Here is a 22,669-nt window from a genome sequence, read left to right as displayed (position 1 = left end):
GCGCACCTCGGGCACTGGTTTGACTTTGGGTCGTTTGCTGTCTTGCCTGGCGGCTGGCGGCTCAGCCAAAGAGCCCCACACGTCCAGTAAGTCACTGATCCGGAGCCAGTTTGGGAAGCTAATCGTGATACTGTCACTGATTGGACTGGGGCCGTGTCCATGTGATCCCCACTACCCGCTAGGCTAGGGTATTGAGTTCAGTTGTGTGTTAGGGTATTGAGTTCAGTTGTGTGTCACAGGCCCTGTACTGCTAACAGCTGAAGGGATTCTCCCATAGTGCAGACGGGAAAGATCTGGCCTTTCAGAGCAGGCAGCTCTGGTTCTCTCCTTGCGGTCGCTCTGCCGTTCCATGTATATTTGTTACGTTACGTTCCCTGGCAACCGAAAAGTTGGTCTCAGCAGCTTCTGTGGTGCTATTGCACCGAGTTACCTGAGTCGCTGGTAGGCAGCATGGCAGCCGGGGGAGCCTGTCCCAGGGTTTTCATATCTTCCTGCAGGCCTGGCGTTGCACTAGCCAGCGACCCCCGAACCCCACTGCTGTGAAAGCCAGGCATGTGTTTGTCTCGGATCAGCCCGTTCGGAGGCACCTGCCGTGTACAATGGGCTCTGTGCGGTCGGAGCAGGAGCATTTGAATGGACTGAGGAGTTTGCAGGCAACGCCACAGACAGCAGCCAGGCAAAACCGCAGCCAGGACAAGGCATCTGGGACGAGCGGAGGCTCAGGAGAAGCCCTGGGAGAGGGACAGGTGCAGCCTGGAGACTGTAGCAATAGGATCAGGGAAGTAGAAAGTGTCGTTATCCCTTTTTACAGATGGGGAAACTGAGGCATGGCATGGGTACGGGCCACAGGGTAAGTCGGTGGCGGCAGTGGTAAGAGAATGCAGCCGCTCCTGGCGGTGGCTCTCTTGCTGGTCCATGCTTAGCTAGCTGCAGACATTAGTGTAGCCCCCGCATCCCTGCCACGCTCCACTTCTAAGAGCTCTGCTATTCCCCGGAGGTTGGGAGGGGCCGTGGGCTTTCCCTTCGCTTCCTGCCCCACTCTGTAGGACTGCGGTGCACCGCTACGTGGCAGAGGCGCTCCACCCCAGAGGTGGCTGCATTTCAGGGGTGGATGACGGGATATAGCCCGTGGAAAGGATCCTTGGACGGAAGAGTTGTCTCCTGAGTCAGCTCCTGCGTGTGCTGTGCCCTGCCAGTGCCTGCGTGGCGGGAAGGCGCCCAGCACCCCAGACACCCTCTGGGCCCGAGCTCTCAACTTCCCTTCGTTTGAAAGCCTGGCTGGTGCGCTGAAATCGCAGGGCGGGTTGTGAATAGGAGCGGGAGGTGCGAGCCCCAGAGCGCTGTGTCGGAGACGGGCCCTGCCGTGGGGGAGGAGAAATAGAGACCCACGTGCTCCGGACTCCCAGCCGAGGACGCGTGCCTCGAGCCAAGCCCCAGCCTCCGGAAGCGCTGCCCGGCTCAATGGGGGGGTGGACCTGCTGCGCGTTCACGCCCCCTGGCGTGCCAGGCTAGCGAGCGGCCGGCACACAAGGAAGGACAGGCAGTGAAACTCCTGGGACCCTCCGGCTGCTCCGGCGCCGAGCTAACTGCTCGCGGCTTGCCAGGGTCGGCATTGCGCTGTGGAGCAGGGCAGCACCGCGCCGTGAAAGCAGCCGCGTCGCCTGGCACGAGGGACACGAGGCTCTGGCGTGCGCCTGCACGCGCGCTTCCGCTCCAGCCCACGCCTGTGCTGACGCACGTGGGCCCCATCAGCACGCACCAGAGAGGGCACAACTCCGTGCTAAAACACGCCCTTGTGCACCAACGCATTCGCCCCAGCTGCTCATACGCACGTGCAAACCCACACGTGCAAAGGGAAGTGCAATGGGATGTGCCTGCGCAGGCGAAAAGCCAGCATCTGTCACGTGCCACAGCACTCACTTCCGTGCACTCGTGCACGCTCCCCACGGCACGAGTGCCAGCCCCTCTGGATGGGCGGGGAGACAGACACACAGACACACCCTGCAGCTCTTGTTTTGCCGCATGGCCCTGCTGCTGCAGGCAGGTGTAACAGGGAGACTCTCTGGTTTAGCTTTTGGGGGGGAGGTGTTTAAATCTCCTAGTCCCGGTGAAAAGCCCCCAAAATGTGTCCCCTGGAGCTCAAACCAGCCGGTGAATGACAAGCCCCTGCACCTTGTAATTGTTTACACTCTCCTGACTTTGGAGCCAGTCTTGTGACCTTGTGGGGCCGGCTGGCGGTTTTCGAACAGGCAGAGCGGGTGTTGCCGGCGAGGTTGTACCTGGAGACCAGGAAGCAACCGGTATCGGTTCCCCTGGGGTGTGGGCTGGCGGCAAGGGCCAGTCTCTGTGTTAAGTGCAGCGAGCGCATCTGTGCTGGCCCCAGAGGGTCTCAGAATGAGGGAGGCAGTCTGCTTCAGTGGTTAGAGCAGGACGGGTCTGTTGTGGCCTTGTGTGAGAGTCTCTGGGTTCGTCTCCTCCCCTGTCTGTGCCCCCCCCGGCCGCCCCTGGCTGTTCGAATGGGGGCGCGATCAATGGCTCCTGTTACGCTCTGCCCGGCCAGGGCTGTGCATGGTGGCTGCCCAGCGCTGGCGCACGGGGAGGGAAGGTGTTTCACGAGCGGCTGTCAGCTCACCGGGCGTGTCTCCCACCCGGCCGGGTCGCAGCCCCTCCCAGGACAGGCGAGGGGCCGGAGCCACGCTGAGGTGTCTGCCTGGCTTTCTTCTGCTTCATGCTCCCACGAGCTCCTTGGTCCCAGCCCCACAGCTGGGGTCCCTGCAGCCCGGCCAGCCCCCTTGATTCCCACAGCCCTCAGCTAGGCCAGCCTGGGGCTCCCCACATGGCCAGTGCCTCCCAATCCCAACCTACAGCCCCCCCAGGTGTCCCACTCTGGGATCCCCCCAAAGTTCTTACAGCCCCTCCCCTCCCCCCGCTGCCTCTAGCTTCTCCCAAGCAAAGATGGTTTTGGTAAACTGCAGGGTCAGGCCAAAAGGCCTGGCCCCACGGGGCAGCTCCTGTCCTAGCCTGGCCCTTGGCAGAGGGCATGAGTGACGTGCAGCATCAAACCTCAGTTTGCACCCCCCCATTCGTCATTGCCCCCCCCTCCCCCCCGCATGCTGCATCTGCTCCTGGCCGGGAGCCCGCTCTGCTCTCTTGACTGGGGGAGATTCTGGGGGGCGGTCTTGGCACATCCCAGCAGAGACTGAGCTGAGCCCATCCAACTCATCTCACTGATGGCCTGGGACTGGCGCTTCCTTCAGAGCCGGAGAGACGGGCCCTGCCCAGTCTGGCGGCAGCCACAGGGGCGTGTCCAGTGCGTGAGCCCCCCCCAGCTCCAGTGAGGTCTCTCTAGGCGAGAGAGGCGTGGCTGGATCCCCCTGTGGGTCAGCAGCCGAGTTCGGGGGCTGAGCTCCAGGATGAAACGTTCCTCTGTGCTCCCCTTAGGGCAGTGGCGCTGGGGTGTCCGTAGAGCCCCTGTCCCCAGAGCATCGCTGTGCCTGCAGTCTGTTATCCCCACCCCCTGGGATGCCAGCTGGACCCCCATTGTACAGATGGGAAACTGAGGTACCGAGCGGCTGAGTGATTTGCCCCAAGTCACACAGGAGGTATGGGGGAGCAGGGACCCAAAACCAGGGGTCAGCCTTCTTCTCCCTGGTCACTGTGGGCCAAGGAGGCAGCGTGGCCTAGCAGTTAAAGCACAGGACTCCAGCATTCCATTCCCAGCCCCACCACTGACTCTGCGAGTCCCTTCCCCTTTCCTTGCCTCAGTTTCCCTCAACAATCCTCACTCCAGTGACATCACTGGGTGTGCAAATGACATTTCTCCCCCCCCCATGGGGGGGCGCACACACCACCCGGGCAATGCTGTCGTCTCCCGCCCCTGCGTTCAGAGTGAGGAGCAAATGGGCGTCTGTGTGCGTGGGAAGAGCAAGGGGGAGCGGGCCGGAGGCGCGGAAGGCATCTCCCTCTGCAAGGTGCCGGAGCGAGGCTCCGGCGTCCTGCCAGTGGCATCGGCTCTGGAGTGCGCTGCCCGGCAGGGCAGGTTTGTGCCAGCCTTGGGAGGCAGGGCTCTCAGCTGGGGGAAGGGGGCAGGAGCGAGGTGAGCGAAGAGCGGGGAAGAGGAACACGTGTGAGGGAGCAGTGCTGCCTAGTGAGTGAAGCGCAACGCTGGAGGTCAGGACTCCTGGGTCCTGTTCCTGCTTTGGGAGCGGGGGGGGTGAGGGCCGGGGGGGGGTCAGGACTCCTGGGTCCTGTTCCTGCTTTGGGAGCGGGGGGTGAGGGCCGGGGGGGGGGGGTCAGGACTCCTGGGTCCTGTTCCTGCTTTGGGAGCGGGGGGTGAGGGCCGGGGAGGGGGGGGTCAGGACTCCTGGGTCCTGTTCCTGCTTTGGGAGCGGGGGGGTGAGGGCCGGGGAGGGGGGGGTCAGGACTCCTGGGTCCTGTTCCTGCTTTGGGAGCGGGGGGTGAGGGCCGGGGGGGGGGGGTCAGGACTCCTGGGTCCTGTTCCTGCTTTGGGAGCGGGGGGTGAGGGCCGGGGGGGGGGGGTCAGGACTCCTGGGTCCTGTTCCTGCTTTGGGAGCGGGGGGTGAGGGCCGGGGGGGGGGGTCAGGACTCCTGGGTCCTGTTCCTGCTTTGGGAGCGGGGGGTGAGGGCCGGGGAGGGGGGGGTCAGGACTCCTGGGTCCTGTTCCTGCTTTGGGAGCGGGGGGTGAGGGCCGGGGAGGGAGGGGGTCAGGACTCCTGGGTCCTGTTCCTGCTTTGGGAGCGGGGGGGGGGAGGGCCGGGGGGGGTTAGGACTCCTGGGTCCTGTTCCTGCTTTGGGAGCGGGGGGTGAGGGCCGGGGGGGGGGGGGGTCAGGACTCCTGGGTCCTGTTCCTGCTTTGGGAGCGGGGGGTGAGGGCCGGGGGGGGGGGTCAGGACTCCTGGGTCCTGTTCCTGCTTTGGGAGCGGGGGGGGGGGAGGGCCGGGGGGGGTTAGGACTCCTGGGTCCTGTTCCTGCTTTGGGAGCGGGGGGTGAGGGCCGGGGGGGGTGGGGGGGTCAGGACTCCTGGGCTCTGTCCCAGGCTCTGGGAGGGGGGGTGTCTAGCGGGTTTGGGAGCCCGGACCCCTGGCTTCTATTCGTGATTCTGCCACAGAGTCCTGGCGAAATCCCTGCCCCTCGTCTCTGTTCTCCCCTTCCCGGGGGATCCGTAGCCCCTGACGCTGCCCTGCCCTCAGTCAGGCGGGGCGTGTGGGCAAGCCCGGTGCCCTATGGCGAGGGGGAGCCGGCAGGGGGTGCAGAGAGTCAGTCACTGACGCAGGCAGCCGCTCCCCCGCCTACCCCTCTGGGCATCCCCCTTCCCCGCACACACCATGTCACCCGCCTGGCCACGCGCCCATCGCCCTTTCCCCAGGCCCCCCCGATGGTGCCACCTGCCTCCCCGCTGGGGTCAGGCCCCTGTGCAGCCCAGCAAGTCCTGCGCCCCCGCCCCCCGCCGGTGGCTAATCCCTCGCCAGAGAAGCTGGAGGCCCAAATCCCGGCCCTGTAAGCGGCTTTGGAATTATTGGAGCTCTCTAAATACGCCATGACACCCGCCGGAAAGAGGCCTAAGCTGATAGCAACCCCCTGGGATTCCTCTGCAGCAACCCCCCCCCCCCCACCCGCCCGGGTATCATGCCCTCAGCACGCCCCCCACTTGCCCAGGTGTCACACCCTCAGCCCTCCCCCCCCCACCTGCCTGGGTCCCACACCCTCAGCCCTCCCCCCCCACCTGCCCAGGTGTCACACCCTCAGCCCTCCCCCCCCGCCCAAGTGTCTCGCCCTCAGCGCTCCCCCCCCACCCGCCCGGGTGTCACGCCATCAGCGCTCCCCCCCCCCCCCCGCTGGGTGTCACGCCCTCAGCCCTCCCCCCCCCACCTGCCCAGGTGTCACACCCTCAGCCCTCCCCCCCCCGCCCAAGTGTCTCGCCCTCAGCGCTCCCCCCCCCCCCCCCCACCTGCCCAGGTGTCACACCCTCAGCCCTCCCCCCCCCGCCCAGGTGTCTCGCCCTCAGCACTCCCCCCCCCACCCGCCCGGGTGTCACGCCGTCAGTTTCTTGTGGCTGTTGTGGGGTCTTCCCCCTCCGTTGCTGTTTTCACCCTTCCTCAGTTGCCGTGTGTTGGTGAAGGGGGCAGCTTCTCCAGTGGCTGCCCAATGGGGGTGGGGAAAGCCCCCCCGCCGGGCTGCTGCCTATTTTATTTGGCTTGGAGCCGGTTGGGCTCCGTGGCGCCGGGCGCCGCACGGTGGGACAGTCCCTGCCCTGGCGAGCTCACCGGCTACTGGTGGGTTACGCTCCCCCATTCCTGAGCTGCGGGGAGCGTGAGTGATACACCCAAGGTCACACGGGAAGTTTGTGTCAGAAGCAGGAATCAATTCCCGGGTCCGTGCTGTGAAAAAGCCGTTAGGGGCCCCACCCTGGCCAGCGCCCTGGCAGCCAGTGCAGGGTTGTTCCCTGCCCAGTCTAGCTGGGTTCTCCCAGGCAAGGGGGCTCGCAGCGGGATGGGTGCTCAGCCTAGGACGGCTCCTGGTCACCCGCTTTCCTGTTGTTCGGCCTTCGCTTTCCCTTCGCTCCGCTGTGTTCCTGTCCTCCTGTTGGTCCCCCTTGTCACCGCCGACGGATTCCCCTGCCTCCCGGGGCGCGTGGTCCCTTCCTCCTCTTTCAAAAACTCAGCCTGGCCGCTCAGACTGGACCTATGGGGTGAGGAGCTGTGGGGGCGCTGTGCCCCATTGCCTGGGTAATGCTGGGCACGCGTATAGGCCTGAGGCCTGGGCCTGTCGGCTCCTGCAGTGAGGCTGTTGCTCCGTGCAGCGTGATGTCTTGGCTCTGCTGCTCCCGGGGCCAGAAGGGGCAGGCCAGCGCCGTGCCCGCCTGGCAGCTGGGAGGAACGGAGTGGAGAGATTCCCCTCTCCCCCTGCGGCTGTGGAATGGGCTGTCACGGGGGCGGGGTGCAGGGACGGAGGAGGACACAGGATCCAAGTTACAGAGAGACGTGGGGCGGCTCCGGGGTCTCCTCTAACTGTCGGCCCTGGTGGGGGGATGCAAGTGCAGAGGGGGTGTCAGGAATTGCTGGCGCTTTGCGCTGTCCCCTGAGCAGGGCAGGGCGCCCGGGAGGTGTGGGGAGTTAACACCCTAGAATTCCGCCCCCTGCACCCGCTCTGCTGCGCGGCTCCAGCCTGGGGACCTTCCTCCGTCCCCCCTCTGCCGTGTGTCTGTGTGGGTCACTTCAGCAGCTCCCCGCCACGCTCGGGGACCCCTGCCCCCTCCCCTCCGTCCTCCCCTGCTGCGTTGGATTGATGCCCCCGCGCAGCGGCTGGCTCGTCCCCAGCTGAGCAGGGCGGGCAGCTCGAGCGAGACTTCAGCAGCTGGGAGGCGGCCCTGCCCCCCTCGGCGAGCAGATGGCTGCCCGCCCGCCGCGGGCTCTGGATGAAACGGGAATCGAGCCGAGCGCGCTTTCTGCTTGGGCCTCACAGGGCCTGGAAGGCGATTCAGGAAGCGCGGGAGCGAACGTTCGCTCTGGGTCCAGGAGCCCCAGGGCCAGGCAGACAGGGATCCCCAGCACGGCCTCGACGACGCCGGCCCTTTAAATGACAAACCAGAGCAGCTGGCGCTGCCCTGGACCTAGATGCTGGGCATGCAGCCTGCCAGGACTAGAGGGGCTAGCTGCAGTGCATGCTGGGAACTGTAGTCTTCACTGGCCTCCCTCTGTGCCAGGGTCACTGCACTGCCCTGGGGCACGCTCGGCGCTGGCACCCGTCCAGTTGGTCCTTCCGGTGAGGAGCAGGAGGCAGGCGCATGGCTCCGAGCTGGTGTAACCTGGGCTGGGCTGGACTTCACTGCCCTTCTCCAGAGCCTTCAAATCCCAACTCCCTGGGAAAAGTGGCTGGAGCTCCAGCGTTCAGGCTCCAGGGATTCTCAGCAAGGATAGCCTGGGCTGCGCCTCCTCCCCTTCAGTCCCCAAAGGAACCCCAGACGCGGATTTCACTAAAGAACTTTTATGAAAGCTCATGCCGAAGACAGACATCGTAATCCGATGTGTACGACGGAATGGAGCTGCGTTATAACCCACCAGCAGCATCACAGTGACGACAAACTTCCAGCAAGAGAAACCCAGGAGTAAAGTGTGGTCAGCTCAGTCCACGCAAAACTCAGTGAAGAAGAAACTGAGAGCTCCCAAAAGCTTAGGGGGAGTTCGCCGGAGTCGCAGGGTCTCTGATTCCCAGAGCTGCACGATTTGCTGAGCCTGAACCCTCTCTCCCCTTGCTTGTAGCGATCCTCCATTGGGATCCAGACAAACTCCTCCGCGGTGGATCCTGGCTGGCCAGCCAGCTCGCTGGTTAATCACTCGGTGTGTCCACACTACAGAGTTTTCCCAACAACCAGTACTTACGTCCACACTGCTATTGCGTTCTTGCAACAGACAGTCGAAAGAATGGAGACGTTTTTTCCGACGGCGGTAAACTTCATTCTGTGAGAGAAGCCTTTTTCCAAAAAAGCTTTATGGGAAAAAGGTGCGTGTGGACGCGGAAGAGAGGCCTCCAGGAAAAAGCACCGGTGCCCTGGTGGCCACTTCGTTGCCAGTAATCATGGCGTAAATGCGAGAGAGTGTCCAATCAGTGTGGACGCTATCTTTCAAAAAGGGGTAACCCACACGCCTAGGCTATGTCTACACTGGTGGCTTCTTGCGCCAGAAATATGCAAACGAGACTAAACGTGGAGTATCGCCGAGCCTCATTTGCATACCTAATGAGCCGTCTTTTTTTCAGAAGAGACTCTTGCGCCAGAGGGAGCGTCTACACTGCCCTTTCTTGCGCAAGAAAAACCTTGCGCAATGCAGCTACGCTGATTATTTTCAGGAAGAACACCATTGCGCAAGAGGGGTTTTCTTGCGCAAGAAGGGGCCGTGTAGACAGCTCCTTGTGGCGCAAGAGCCTCTTCTGGAAAAAAGGCAGCTCGTTAGGTATGCAAATGAGGCTTGGCGATATTCCACGCTTAGCCTCGTTTGCATATTTCTGGCGCAAGAAGCCGCGAGTGTAGATGTAGCCCTAGTGTGGTTACTGAGCAATGCAAGTGGTACCTAGACCACAGCAAGAGTGAAGACCAAGAGACCCCTACAGCACAGGGCTGGGAGCCAGCTGGCTTTTAGCCCAGAGGGTAGAGGCTCCTATACTCAGCTCCAGAGGGCCCAGGTTCAAATCCGCCGCGTGGTGGAATCGTGTTTTTGTTGCAGTTTACCCCTCCCAGGTACTCCTGGCTATAATTAACATGCCCATGTGCCCTGCTAGAGGGGTAACCTGCAGGAGTCAGTTTAGGAGCAGCCCCCAGTGCACAGAGCCCGGGCTGCAGGGTGCAGGTGCGTTTGGACGGGCTCCCTGGCGGGCTGGCGTCGCTGCCCAGGACGGGGCGTCTCTCCGGGACTCGCAGGCAGCGAGCGGCAGGGCGGGTGTGGAAAGCGAACAGCCCCACGCAGACGCTCGGTGTGAGAATAGCGGCTCCTGGACTCAGTCGTTGCATTGGGCGGGGATCAGCCAATCCACTCCCGCCCCAATGGCCAGGGGAGCGGAGCAGCCAGGTGGAGACCTGACGGGTGGGGTGCTGGGACCAGCTCCGCACTCTGGAGCAAGCCGGCAGCGCCTGTGTGTGGCGGGCTGGCTCGCCGGGGCCCTCGGGGTGCATGCAAGGGGCAGGGCCAACCTGGGAACGGAGGGGGCGCTCTGCTGGATTCTCCAGCTCTGTGGTATCTTTGGGGCAGGCAGGGGCCTCTCCCCTTTGTGCTGTCTGTGATGGGCCAGGATGTCGGTCTGGCATGACCTTCTCAATCAACAAGGGAATGCAACCCAGACGGGGCTACTGTCCGGTGGGTGCATAACTGGCTGGAGAACCGTCCCCAGAGAGTCGTTATGAACAGTTTGCAGCCAGGCTGAAAGGGCAGAACACGTGGGCTCCACAGGGGTCTGTTCTGGGACCGGTTCTGTTCAATAGCTTCGTCAGCGATTTACACACCGGCATAGAGAGGATGCTGGTTAGTTTGCAGATGATCCCAAGCTGGGAGGGGCTGCGAGTGCTTTGGAGGAAGGGTCAGAATTCAACAGGATCTGGGCAAATTGGAGAAACGCTCTGAGGGAAACAGGATGAAGTTTGATAAGGACCAATGCAAAGTGCTCCTCTTAGGGAGGAACAATCCGTGTCTCACACACAGAACGGGAGGCGACTGTCTAGGAAGGAGCACGGCTGAAAGGGATTTAAGGGTCTTACTGGATGACAAGCTAAATACGAGTCAACAGTGTGGCACTTGCAAAAAAAGCAAATGTGATTCTGGGCTGCATGAACAGGAGTGTGGTGAGCAAGACACGAGAAGTCTTTTTTCCGCTCGACTCTGCGCTGGTTAGGCCTCAGCTGGAGTCTTGTGTCCAGTTCTGGGCACCACATTTCATGAAAGAGGTGGAAAAATTGGAGAAGGTCCAGAGAAGAGCAACAAGAATGATGAAAGGCCTAGAGAACATGAGCTATGAGGGAAGGCTGAAGGAATTGGGCTTGTTTGGTTTGGAAAGGAGAAGACTGAGGGGGGACATGAGAGCGGTTTTCAGGTAACTAAAAGGGTGTCAGAGGGAGGAGGGGGGGGGGAAATTGTTCTCTTGGCCTCTGGGGATAGAACAAGAAGCAAGGGGCTTCAACTGCAGCAAGGGAGGTTTAGGTTGGACCTTAGGAAAAACGTCCTAACTGTCAGGGTGGTGAAACACTGGAATAAATTGCCCAGGGAGGTTGTGGAATCCCCATCTCTGGAGATATTTAAGAGCCGGTTAGATAAATGTCTATCAGGGATGGTCTAGACAGTGCTGGGTCCTGTCACGAGGGCAGGGGGCTGGACTCAATGACTCTCGAGGTCCCTTCCAGTCCTAGTATTCTATGCTTCTACGATGCTGGTGGGCGCCCTAAGCCCCTACTTCTAGGTACCTCCATGGGCCCTGGCTCTGCCCAGTGCGATTTCCCTCCTGGTACAGGTGTGACCCTCTCTCAGCTGGGACTCTGGTCCGACAGGCCCACAGATGTTGCTGGGCCGGAGAGACCCACTAAAGGGCCAGAGACAGGAGGCCTGCGGGGCCGGGATCCCAGCCAGGCCAGCAGCAGGGAGGCCAGCGGCGGGGAGCCCTGCCGTGGGAGTCTGGCGGAGCTGGTGGCAGGGCAGCTGGCACACCCGTGGGCTCCATCTGCCGTGGCGAGGCCGGGAGCCTGGCAGCGGGGCAGCAGTCTGCTGTGGTAGGGCCACGAGCTCCGGCAGCAGGGCTCCCAGCCTGGTGGGGCCGGTGCTGCAGTGGCAGGGCCGTGGTTTGCCACGGCGGAGCCGGGAGCCCCAGCGGCAGGACCGTGGGCTGCCGTGGCAGGGCAGCGGGGCTGCTGGCTGGCGGGGAGCCCACTGGGAGGCCAGGCTGGGGGACCAGTGGCAGGGGGCCAGAAGTGATCTGCCCTGGCCCAGCAGAATCCCCCCTCCGGGCCCACTGGGGCGGTGTGTGGGGATAGGACGGGTCCCGGCTCGCCGCCTGACGGCCGCGCAGAGAACTGAGGGCTGCCCGGGGCCAGTGACGGGGAATTCTGGCAAAGAGCCGAGGCTGGAAGGGTCCAGGGAGCCCCCTGGCCTGGCGTCCGGGGCCCGCACAGACCAGTCGCCTCTCCATCCGCGGAGCGGGGCTGTGGGGGGCTCTGGAGAAGGGCGGGGCTGCCCTAGTGTGAGCGCTCGGGGGGGGGCTGCCCTAGTGTGAGCGCTCCGGGGGGGGGCTGCCCTAGTGTGAGCGCTCCGGGGGGGGGCTGCCCTAGTGTGAGCGCTCCGGGGGGGGGCTGCCCTAGTGTGAGCGCTCTGGGGGTGGGGGGGCTGTGGGGGGCTCTGGAGAAGGGGGGGCTGCCCTAGTGTGAGCGCTCCGGGGGGGGCTGCCCTAGTGTGAGCGCTCGGGGGGGCGCTGTGGGGGGCTCTGGAGAAGGGGGGGCTGCCCTAGTGTGAGCGCTCCGGGTGGGGGGGCTGTGGGGGGCTCTGGAGAAGGGGGGGCTGCCCTAGTGTGAGCGCTCCGGGGGGGGGCTGCCCTAGTGTGAGCGCTCCGGGTGGGGGGGGGGGGGGGGGGGGGGGCTGTGGGGGGCTCTGGAGAAGGGGGGGCTGCCCTAGTGTGAGCGCTCCGGGGGGGGCTGCCCTAGTGTGAGCGCTCTGGGGGGCGGCTGTGGGGGGCTCTGGAGAAGGGGGGGCTGCCCTAGTGTGAGCGCTCTGGGGGGGGGCGGCTGTGGGGGGCTCTGGAGAAGGGGGGGCTGCCCTAGTGTGAGCACTCTGGGGGGCGGCTGTGGGGGGCTCTGGAGAAGGGGGGCTGCCCTAGTGTGAGCGCTCTGGGGGGGGGGCTGCCCTAGTGTGAGCGCTCCGGGTGGGGGGGCTGTGGGGGGCTCTGGAGAAGGGGGGCTGCCCTAGTGTGAGCGCTCCGGGGGGGGCTGCCCTAGTGTGAGTGCTCGGGGGGGGGCTGCCCTAGTGTGAGCGCTCCGGGTGGGGGGGCTGTGGGGGGCTCTGGAGAAGGGGGGGCTGCCCTAGTGTGAGCGCTCCGGGGGGGGGCTGCCCTAGTGTGAGTGCTCGGGGGGGGGCTGCCCTAGTGTGAGCGCTCGGGGGGGGCTGCCCTAGTGTGAGTGCTCCGGGGGGGGGGGGCTGCCCTAGTGTGAGCGCTCCGGGGGGGGGGCTGCCCTAGTGTGAGCGCTCCGGGTGGGGGGGGGGGTGGGGGGCTGTGGAGAAGGGCGGGGCTGCCCTAGTGTGAGCGCTCGGGGGGGGGCTGCCCTAGTGTGAGCGCTCCAGGGGGGGGGCAGCCCTAGTTTGAGCGCTCCGGGGGGGGGGGGCAGCCCTATTGTGAGCGCTCCGGGGGGGGGGGCAGCCCTATTGTGAGCACTCCGGGGGGGGGGCAGCTGGCATTCGGGGCTTTGCCTGATTGCTTGAGACGGGAGCCAAAGCCTCTAATGGGTTTAGGAGGCGGCGAGCTGGCTCTGCCCATGTGGGGGGACGGGGGGGCAGCAGGACCCAGCGGCCCCGGCCAAGGCGAGCGTGCCGGGGTCCCTGGCCTGGCTGGGCTTGAGGCCGGCGGGCCAAGCGGGTCTCCCAGCCCCCCTCGGGCGGGGGCAGCCGCTCTGTGCAGCCGGACAGACCCCGCTGCCTGGAGCATCCCCTGCGGCCTGCCCCCGCGAGGCTCCTCTCTGGTATCCAACCCAGGGCCCCTCACGCCGGTCCCCTGGGGCCGAGACCTGCCCCACGCAGATGGCAAAGGAGGCTGCTCGCCCTGGGGCAGCACAGGGCCTGGGGCAGGTTTGGGGGGCAGATGGGCAGTGGTGGCCAGGCCCAGGGCTCCTGGACGTGGCCGGTGGCAGCGTGGTCCGAGGCAGCTCTCCTGGGCCCCGCGGCCGATCCAGCGGGGCAGGGACCCCCCTGGGGACAGGCCTCCCGTCCCCCCGTTCTGCCAGCGGCTGCCGGGCCGGAAACCCGCCCTCCCCGGACCATGAGACGCGAAAGCAGCTTGTGAATCCCCGGCGGGTCCCCCGCTTCCTCTGCAGGACGGGCCGCAGGGAGACCCGCGAGCTGGGCCCTGGGGGTGCCCGGGAGCAGGGCCAGAGCAAGGGGGGGCGCAGACCGAGACCAGGCCCCTGCTCCCAGCCGCCTCTCTCCCGCCTGCCAAGAGAGGGGCTTGCAAAGTCGGGCTAAGGGCCTGGAGCTAGCAAGGGGGCCAGCCCCCCCTTTAACAGCACCATGGGAAAGCGATGTCGCCGCCCCCCTCCCCCGGCTGCCCAGAGCGCCCCCTGCAGGCTGTCGGATGCGTCCGCTCCGCACCGGGCCCAGCCAGGGACGGGCCTTTCCCGCCGACACTCAGCCAGGCCCAGCGCTCCTGGCCAATGCCGCCCTGGCCCCGGGGGAGGGGAGCTGGCACGAGGGGCTGTGGGGAGGGGGTTGTGCCCAGGGCAGGAAGGCGGGGAGCTGGCAGGAGGGGTTGCGCCCAGGGCTGGGGTGGGGCAGGAAGGCGGGGGGCAGGAGGGGTTGCGCCCAGGTTTCGGGTGGGGCAGGAAGGCGGGGAGCTGGCAGGAGGGGTTGCGCCCAGGGCTGGGGTGGGGCAGGAAGGCGGGGGGGGGGGGCTAGGGGTGGAGCAGGAAGGCGGGGGGGGGGCCAGGGCTGGGGTGGGGCAGGAAGGCGGGGGGCAGGAGGGGTTGCGCCCAGGGCTGGGGTGGGGCAGGAAGGCGGGGGGGGTCCAGGGCTGGGGTGGAGCAGGAAGGCGGGGGGGGGGGCCAGGGCTGGGGTGGGGCAGGAAGGCGGGGGGGGGGGCCAGGGCTGGGGTGGGGCAGGAGGGCTTGCGCCCAGGGCTGGGGTGGGGCAGGAAGGCGGGGGGCAGGAGGGGTTGCATCCAGGGCTGGGGTGGGGCAGGAAGGCGGGGGGGGCAGGAGGGGTTGCGCCCAGGGCTGGGGTGGGGCAGGAAGGCGGGGGGCAGGAGGGGTTGCGCCCAGGGCTGGGGTGGGGCAGGAAGGCGGGGGGGGCCAGGGCTGGGGTGGGGCTGCGGCGGGCAGGCCACTCAGAGGCGGAAGGGCAGGAGGGGTTGCGTCCAGGGCTGGGGTGGGGCAGGAAGGCGGGGGGGGGCAGGAGGGCTTGCGCCCAGGGCTGGGGTGGGGCAGGAAGGCGGGGGGCAGGAGGGCTTGCGCCCAGGGCTGGGGTGGGGCAGGAATGCAGTGGGGTGGGGCAGGAGGGGTTGCGCCCAGGGCTGGGGTGGGGCAGGAAGGCGGGGGGGGCCAGGGCTGGGTTGGGGCTGCGGCGGGCAGGCCGCTCAGAGGCGGGAGGGCAGGAGGGGTTGCGTCCAGGGCTGGGGTGGGGCAGGAAGGCGGGGGGGGGGCAGGAGGGCTTGCGCCCAGGGCTGGGGTGGGGCAGGAAGGCGGGGGGCAGGAGGGCTTGCGCCCAGGGCTGGGGTGGGGCAGGAATGCAGTGGGGTGGGGCAGGAGGGGTTGCGCCCAGGGCTGGGGTGGGGCAGGAAGGCAGGGGGCAGGAGGGGTTGCGCCCAGGGCTGGGGTGGGGCAGGAAGGCGGGGGGCAGGAGGGCTTGCGCCCAGGGCTGGGGTGGGGCAGGAAGGCGGGGGGGCAGGAGGGGTTGCGCCCAGGGCTGGGGTGGGGCAGGAAGGCAGGGGGGGCCAGGGCTGGGGTGGGGCAGGAAGGCGGGGGGCAGGAGGGGTTGCGCCCAGGGCTGGGGTGGGGCAGGAAGGCGGGGGGCAGGAGGGGTTGCGCCCAGGGCTGGGGTGGGGCAGGAAGGCGGGGGGGGCCAGGGCTGGGGTGGGGCTGCAGCGGGCAGGCCGCTCAGAGGCGGGAGGGCAGGCATCGGCCAGGGTCCTACAGAGCTTCCAGCCGACAAGGGCCGGGGGGCAATCTTGGGGGTGGGGCTGGGAGGGCCGAGCTGCTCCTCCCCCGGCGCCAGGTCAGGGCTCTGCCCGCTCCAAGCATCCGCCGCCCTGTCCCGGGGAGCCTGCGGCCCCGCTCGCCCTGCCGTCCGGACCCACTGACCGCTCCCCCGCGGGGTGGCCCTGTGCGGGGGGGTGCCTGTGAGCGGGGCCCTCTGGTGGCTGCAGCTGCAAACTGCAGCCGGGACCTGCCGCTGGGGCGGCTGGGAGCTGGGTGCCCGGTTCTAGTCCCGGCTCCGGTGGGGTTTGGGGGGTGAGGGTGGATCTTTGCTCCGGGCTCACTCCCTGCTCTCGCTCTCTCCGGCAGCTGCTCTAAAATGGCCCTGCACATCCCGCCCCTCCTCCTCCTGGGCCTGCTGGCGCTCGGGACCAACAGCTGCCCCGCCACCTGCCGCTGCTACAGCATGACCGTGGAGTGCGGCTCCCTGGGCCTCAAGGAGATCCCAGCCAGCATCCCCCCCTCCACCCAGGTAGGCCTGCCTCCCCTCCGGGCCCAGCCAGCAGCCCCCTTGGGAGCGGGGGAAGGGTCCCGATCCGTGCCCCTTCTCATTTTTTCCACCCCTGTGTGGAATACATTTTGGTATGTGCGCCGAGGCATGTGCGGATGTGCACCACCACTGGAAACGCGGGCTGGGGGCGCTCCGCCAATCAGCTGGGCAGCATTGGAACCGCTCCTGGGTGGCCGCCTGAGCGCTCAGCTTCCAGGGAACACTGGTCATTCTCTCCTTCCACAGGGGGGAAACTGAGGCACAGGGGGGACCAGCCCAAAGGGAGGGATAGACCCCAGGTGTGCATTATTATTATGGCATCTCCCAGGATGTCTAGTTCTGGCCTAGACCCCGTCATGCGAGGTGCTGGACAGACAGACGGAGGAACGCAGAGCCCGTCCGGCTAAGTACAGGGCTGGGATTCGCGACCTTTCGCTCTCGGCCCATCTGGGTAAGTCGCTGACGGGCCGCGAGACGCTTTGCTGGCATTGACCGTCCGCCGGCCCGGCCCCCGCAGCTCAGTGGCTGGCCAATGGGGGCTGCAGGAAGTGGCGGCCGGCGCTTCCCTGAAGCCTCGGCTGCCCTCCAGCGTATGGCAGGAGACTGGTTCTCTGGACGCTGAGCGCTTGGGCGGCTGCCCAGGAGAGATCGAAATGCCGCCCAGCTGATTAGCAGAGCGGCCGCAGCTAGTTTCCGCTGGTGGTGCACCTCCACACGTGCCTCGGTGCACCGAACAAAATGTATTCCGCACATGGGTGGGAAAAAAATTGCAGGAGACACGAGGTGAATAGATGGGGCAGAGCCAGGACACTCAGGCAGCTGCCTCCGCGCCCTCACGGCCAAACCGAGAGCAGCGGCTCCTGTGTGATGTGCTAGAGAAGGGGGAGCCAGGAGAGGGCTCCAAAGAGGGACGGGGAGGGGCAGAGGGGGCTCGTGGGTGTCGAGGCCGAGGGACGGCGGGTGCCGTGATCGAGGTGCCGGGCACCTGGCGAGCCTTTGGGCTGCGTGGCGGGAGAGGGGAGGCCGGGCTGGAGGGGGCTGCGTGGCAGGGACCGGTCTGCACACAAACGGGAAGCCCTGAGCCTCCAGCGCCCGGGGAGACCCAGCTAGGGCAAGGGGGGATCCTGCCCTCTCGCTGCTGCCCCTCGGGGGGACGGTTAAGCGCCCGTTGCCGGGACAATCCCGTCCGCCCTGGTGCTGCAGCGGAGCAGCCGTTCCGCGGGGAGTTACCTCCCATGCCCTGTGACCAAGGCGGATATCCGTATCTGGACCCAGGGGCTGGGTCGGGGGGGCCCCACCCCGTCTGCTGAGGGAACCGGGCGGCAGCCCCCCAACACGGAGCCAGGCTAGAAACCAGCAGGGAGGGAGGAAAGGCGAGTGCTGTGAGACGGGCCCGTCAGCCTCAGTGCATTCTGCCCCCTCCCCCTCCCGCTGGGTACCCGACCCCTGGGCAGATGCCCCAGCGACAGCGACAGCGATGCCCTGACCCGGCTGGCCTGGGAGAGCCGGTGGGAAGGGGGAGGGGAGGTTCTCACAATGCTGGGTGGCTGCAGGGGGAAGGTGTCTGGTTCTCCCCATGGCGCAGGGAGGTGGCGGGGGCTGGGGGGCGGAGCCAGGCCGTTGCTCTCACCCCGCGCCCCCTCGGCAGACCGTCTTCCTGCAGGACAACGGCATCACGCAGATCCACCAGCGGGAGCTGGCCGGGCTGCCGGGCCTGCAGTACCTCTACATGCCGAACAACTGCATCTCGGCGCTGGAGCCGGGCGCCTTCCGCAGCCAGCAGCAGCTGCTGGAGCTGGCCCTCAACGGCAACCGCATCCACCTGCTCCACGGCAGCGTCTTCCGGGGCCTGGAGCACCTGCGCGTCCTCTACCTGGCCGGCAACCAGATCACCAAGCTGCTGGACTGCACCTTCTGCGACCTGCAGGTGGGGGGCTGCCCGCGTCCGTGTCCCCTCCTCCCCCCGGCAGCGGGAGCCCGGCGCTGGCAGGGGAGGCCGGTGGGACGAGGCACGGCGGGAAGGCGGCCCAGGTGGGCCGGAACGGGGCTGCCAAGGGGGCGCCGTGCAGTGCCAGGCCCCACGCTGGCCAATGGGGGGGTGCACGGGGCTGTGCATCGAGGTGGGGGGGATGGAGGGATATTCGCTTCCCGGAGGGCAGGCTCCCCTGGATTCCCTGCTGCCCGCCCAGCCCGCCCGCCACGGGCTCGCGTCTGCGTGGTTGGCCTGGATGGGTTGAAGCTGCGGGCCCCAGCCACGGAACAGCTGGGAGCCCGGGTTCCCCCTCCCCTGGCAATGCAGGGCTAATGCTCCCCCCTCTCCCAGGGCATGGGCAGAGCTGAATGCCCCGGGGTCCGACGGGGGCGTCTCGTGACTCGCAGGGTGAGGGAGGCGGCGTCCAGGGGGAGGGCCCCACGCTGGTGAACGATGGGCGTGCGTCTGCCCCGTGTATGTGCTGAGCGGGGGGGGGTCGGGGCATGGATGGGGCCAGTGTGGCTTGTGCCTGCCAGTGCCGGCGTGTTTGCACGTCGGGGGGGGGGGGGGGTCAGGCCTGTCTGCTGTCGGGTGTCAGCCCCGCTGGCCTGGCCCGTGACCGTCCCGCCCCGGCCCCCTTGCAGAGGCTGCAGGAGCTGCACCTGCAGGAGAACAGCATCGAGTCGCTGGAGGGGCAGGCCCTGGCGGGACTCTCCTCCCTCGCCCTGCTCGACCTCAGCAAGAACCACCTGCGCACCATCGGCCGCGCCGCCCTGCGCCCCCTCATCAGCCTGCAGGTGCTGCGGCTGACAGGTAACCCCGCCCCCGGGCAGGCTCCCCGCCGCCGCAGCGCCACCTGCAGGGCCAAGGCTGGACTCCCCCACTCCCCCCGGGAGAGTCAAGGCTCTGGGCAGGCCCTGGGACTGTGGGCTGCTGAGAGGGCCCTCCCCCCCCGGCACCGGATCCGCCTGGGGATGCAGACGGGCCCTGGCTCTGGCAGCAGGGCCTGGGGCTAGAGGGAGCTGACTGGGGCGGGTTGGGGGTTGTGTCCCCCAGGATACTCCCCAGCAATGGTGTCGTTGAACGTCCCTCCAGCTGACCGGCTGAGTGCCTGGGGCGGGAATCGAGGGACCTGGGTGTGATTCTGGCCCTGCACACGTGCTCTGTGACCCCCCCCCCCCGTGTGCCCCGGCCGTGCAGCGGGCCGGCAGTGCTGGGTGCAGAGCCCAGACTCTCTAAGGCTGTGTCTGCACGGGGAAGGGTTGGTGATGAAAGTGCTGTCAACGTGCAAAAGTCGCCAAAAGTGAAAACCAGTCAAATCGTTTTTTCTGCCTCCCGTTGTTGCGTTTCTTGGCCAGGTTGCTAGCTCCCCTGTGGGCAGATAGAGCAAAGCATTGTGGGGAAGCAGTGCAGTGTGGTAAGAAGGCAGAACTGATCGCTGCGCTCCTTGCGATTCTCGTTTAGCTCTGGGAGCCCTCCGTGCTGGGGAATGTCAAAGCGGCACCGCTGTCCCTCCAGCCCTTCCCTTGTGGCAGCAGCCTGCCTGCCACTGGGTTCCTAGCAGGGCAGAACAAGAGCAGTCCAATGATTTGTTCTTCCCAGAGCAGCTCCCTCAGCTGTCAGACACTTCCTGGAGCTTTGAAGGGGGAGGGGCGCCTGCCTGCAGGGCAGCAGAGATCACAGAATGCTGAGCAGAGCCATCCGGGCGGGCATGGTGGGATCCTGACGGAAGCCTGTTCTCGCGACAGTACAAGCAGCAGAGTCCACACTGGCTCTTTGCAGACAATAAGGGGAGGGGAAAAGACCGAAGTCTGCACAGGGCTGGAAGTTTTTTGTCCCCCAAACTGGGTGTTTTTCCCGACCAAAGTCGCACGGCAGTGTCAACGCTCTGACGGTTTTGTCGCCCGAAGGCGGCTGGTGTCGACAAGGCTGACGAGTGCGATGTGCTTGGGGGGGCAGGGTCGTCCCCAGTCTGCTCCCTGGAGAGCTGTCACCCCCACCTGTGCTCAGCCCCACCCCGGGCAGCAAAGCTCCCCCCGCATCCAGCCTTTCCTTCCTGCATTTCAGCCCATTCCCCCCAGCTCCCCTCCCCGGCTCCCTGCAGCCATGCGGCACGGCTCCCTCCTCCCCAGTGCTCCGGGGGCTTGGCTGAGCCTGGGTGCCCCTCCCCACCGACTGGCCCTTAGCTGGCTGGGCGGGGGTGTCTCCAGTGGGCACGGAGCCTGGATGCCTTCCCCACTGACCCAGCTTCTCTTGGCAGCAAACCCATGGCGCTGCGATTGTGCCCTGCACTGGCTCGGCGCCTGGATCAAGGAGGAAGGGCAGCGTCTCCTGAGCTCGCTGGACAAGAAGATCGTGTGCTCGGAGCCCCCGCGCTTGGCCTACCAGAGCCTGCTGGACATCTCTGGGAACAGCCTGATCTGCATCCCGCCCGTGGTGCACGTGGAACCGCTGGAGGCGACGGCCCGGCTCGGGGCTGACCTGCGGGTCTCGTGCCAGGCCTCGGGCTACCCGCAGCCGCTGGTGAGCTGGCGGAAGGCGGCCCAGGTGCGGGCGGGGCCGGCCCCGGCGAGCGCCAAGCCGCCGGGCGGCACGGCGGCGCTGAGCGAGCGTGGCGGCGGCGGGGAGCGGTTCGACTCGGACACGGGCAGCGGGATGCTCTTCCTCAACAACATCACGGTGGCCCACGCCGGCAAGTACGAGTGCGAGGCCTCCAACCCGGGCGGCACGGCCCGCGTGCTCTTCCACCTCATGGTCAACCTCTCCCGGCCGCCGCTGCCGCCGCCGCCGCACGACTACCCGGCCGCCGGGGACGTCAGCCGGGAGCCCCTCTACGACATGGAGAGCATGGACTTCAACGCCCTGAGCCTGGCCACGCAGACGGCCATCGCCGTGGCCATCTCGCTGCTGGCCCTCGTGGCCCTGCTCCTCCTCGCCATGATCTGCCACAAGCACCGCAAGCGGAAACAGGCCACGAAGGAGGAGAACATCCTGTACGTCAACGACTACTCGGACGGGCCCAGCACCTTCGCCCAGCTGGAGGAGTACCGCGACGAGCGGGGCCACGAGATGTTCGTCATCGACCGCTCCAAGCCGCTCTTCGCCACCTACAAGGACCCCGAGGGGCCGGCCGGGGCCTTCCCGGGGCTGCCGGAGCCGCTGCAGGACCAGGCCACGCAGACCCTGGAGGGGGAGGAGGAGGGCGAGCGGGAGGCCAACGAACTCTTTGTCAGTCAGGGACTGGCGTTCCAGCCGCAAATCGCCTACGAGATCCACTGCTGAGGGGGGCGGGGCAGACCCCCCCCAGTGCGTCTGTGACCCCCGACCGTTCTCCTCCGTCCCTGTAGCTCTGATAGTTCTGCCCCACTGTGGTGTAGGGGGAGTCGGGGGGAGCTGAGTCCGGCCGAGGCCGAAGGCTGCTGGGCATCACCAGCATCGGGCCAGGGCCAGAGGGTTCGGCAGGGCGCCCCCGGCTGCCGCTGCCCGGCTCCAGACACTGTGAAGCCCCCCACGCCCCCCAGGCGGTACCTGTGTGGCCAAGGGAGGGACGCGTCTCCCGCAGCCGAAGGAATCGCCCGGGAAGGGGGGTGTTTTTTAACGAAAGAAATAAAACCGGGTCCCTGTCCGGAGTGGCAGGTGCCATATTTGTAGGACCTACAAACCAGCCCACCCGCGTGCCAGCCCGTTGAGCCACGAAGGCTTCCCCGGAGCCGGGGCTTGGTGGCCTGGCCCGGCCCCTCTGGAGGGCATGAACCTGCCGCTTCCGAGCCTCTGGGGCTGGGCAGAGCCTTGTGGCTATTTCCAGCGCCAGGGCATCGTCCTGGGCTTACATCCCCTTCCTGGGCCGGGGCAGCTGCTGGTCGCTGCTGCTCACACGTGTCCCGGAAGCCCAGCTCAGCCGGGGCCTCTTAGCTTCCTTGCTCTGGCTTAGCCACGGGCATCGTCCCTTAGCCCCCAGGGCTGGACTCTGGGACCAACCCCAGTGCCCTGAGGCCGGCCCGGCCTGCCCAGCTCACATATTGAGGCCTGAGCTTCAGGGGCGAGTCCCTCCCACCGTCTGGCTTTTGGGAGCCCGGCTCCTGTGGGACAAAGGCGCCTGCCCTGGCCCTGTGCCCGTCCCGATCCCCGGTTCTTCTGCCCCAGTGGGCGGGGGTGGCCGTGGGCGGGAGGCAGGCAGAGCGGGTGGCCTGCAACAGGGAGCACGGGGGACCTCAGGCTGAGGGTGGCAGGGCTAATATCTCCCCAGCCTGCGCCCCCTGGCACCATGTGCTGGGACAGACCCGCCCCGCCCCGGGAGCCGCAGCCTGGGGAAGACTGGCCCCGCCCTGCTGTTCCCCAGCAGCTGCGAGTGCGGAACCGAGAGAGACCCGGGCCCAGGAGGTGTCGGGCGCTGCCAGAGGCTGCTCTGAGCCGTGCGGGCCCCGTGTGAGTTTGTCTCTGCGCTGGGTGGAGCAAAGGGGTCTAGGACCCCTCCCCCGGGGGGCCACGCCCCTTTATGAGGGCAGCAGCCAATCACAATCCAGCCGGCCTTGAGTGACCCAGCTGGGAAGTGACCTTGAAGGATTCTCCCGTCCCCACCTGGCCACAGGCCGGCTGCAGGGGTTAATTGCAGTGTGGATGTGGCCTGGGAGGACACTGGCAGGCTTGCGAGGAGATGAGGCACTGGCAGTGCTGGGAATGTGCCTGGTTTCCAAACCCACGGCTGAATTACCCCCTCCGCTGATGGCTTGCTGTTAACCTGTGTAACTCCCCGCTGCGGTGTGCT

At 66.8% G+C, this 22,669-nt stretch overlaps 1 protein-coding gene across 2 annotated transcripts in view; it reads left to right on the top strand.

Annotated features, from left to right (window-relative positions):
• The window catches only part of LRRC24 (leucine rich repeat containing 24), a 23,259-nt gene extending 1,726 nt beyond the window's left edge, over positions 1-21,533 (top strand). For both annotated transcript variants that reach the window (XM_075919960.2, XM_075919961.2), the window contains 4 exons: positions 15,752-15,914; positions 17,581-17,859; positions 18,549-18,717; positions 20,165-21,533. In XM_075919960.2, coding sequence (XP_075776075.2) covers positions 15,752-15,914; positions 17,581-17,859; positions 18,549-18,717; positions 20,165-21,186 — 1,633 coding nt within the window. In that variant the 3' untranslated portion in view covers positions 21,187-21,533. The remainder of the gene's footprint in view (positions 1-15,751; positions 15,915-17,580; positions 17,860-18,548; positions 18,718-20,164) is intronic.
• The last annotated feature ends 1,136 nt before the right edge of the window (positions 21,534-22,669 follow it).

Source organism: Pelodiscus sinensis, chromosome 2 (assembly GCF_052426305.1).
Source record: "Pelodiscus sinensis isolate ZL-2025 chromosome 2, ASM5242630v1, whole genome shotgun sequence".
Lineage (NCBI taxonomy): Eukaryota > Metazoa > Chordata > Testudines > Trionychidae > Pelodiscus > Pelodiscus sinensis.
Note: the sequence above shows the minus strand (reverse complement) of the source record. Positions and strands in the feature narration are given on the sequence as shown.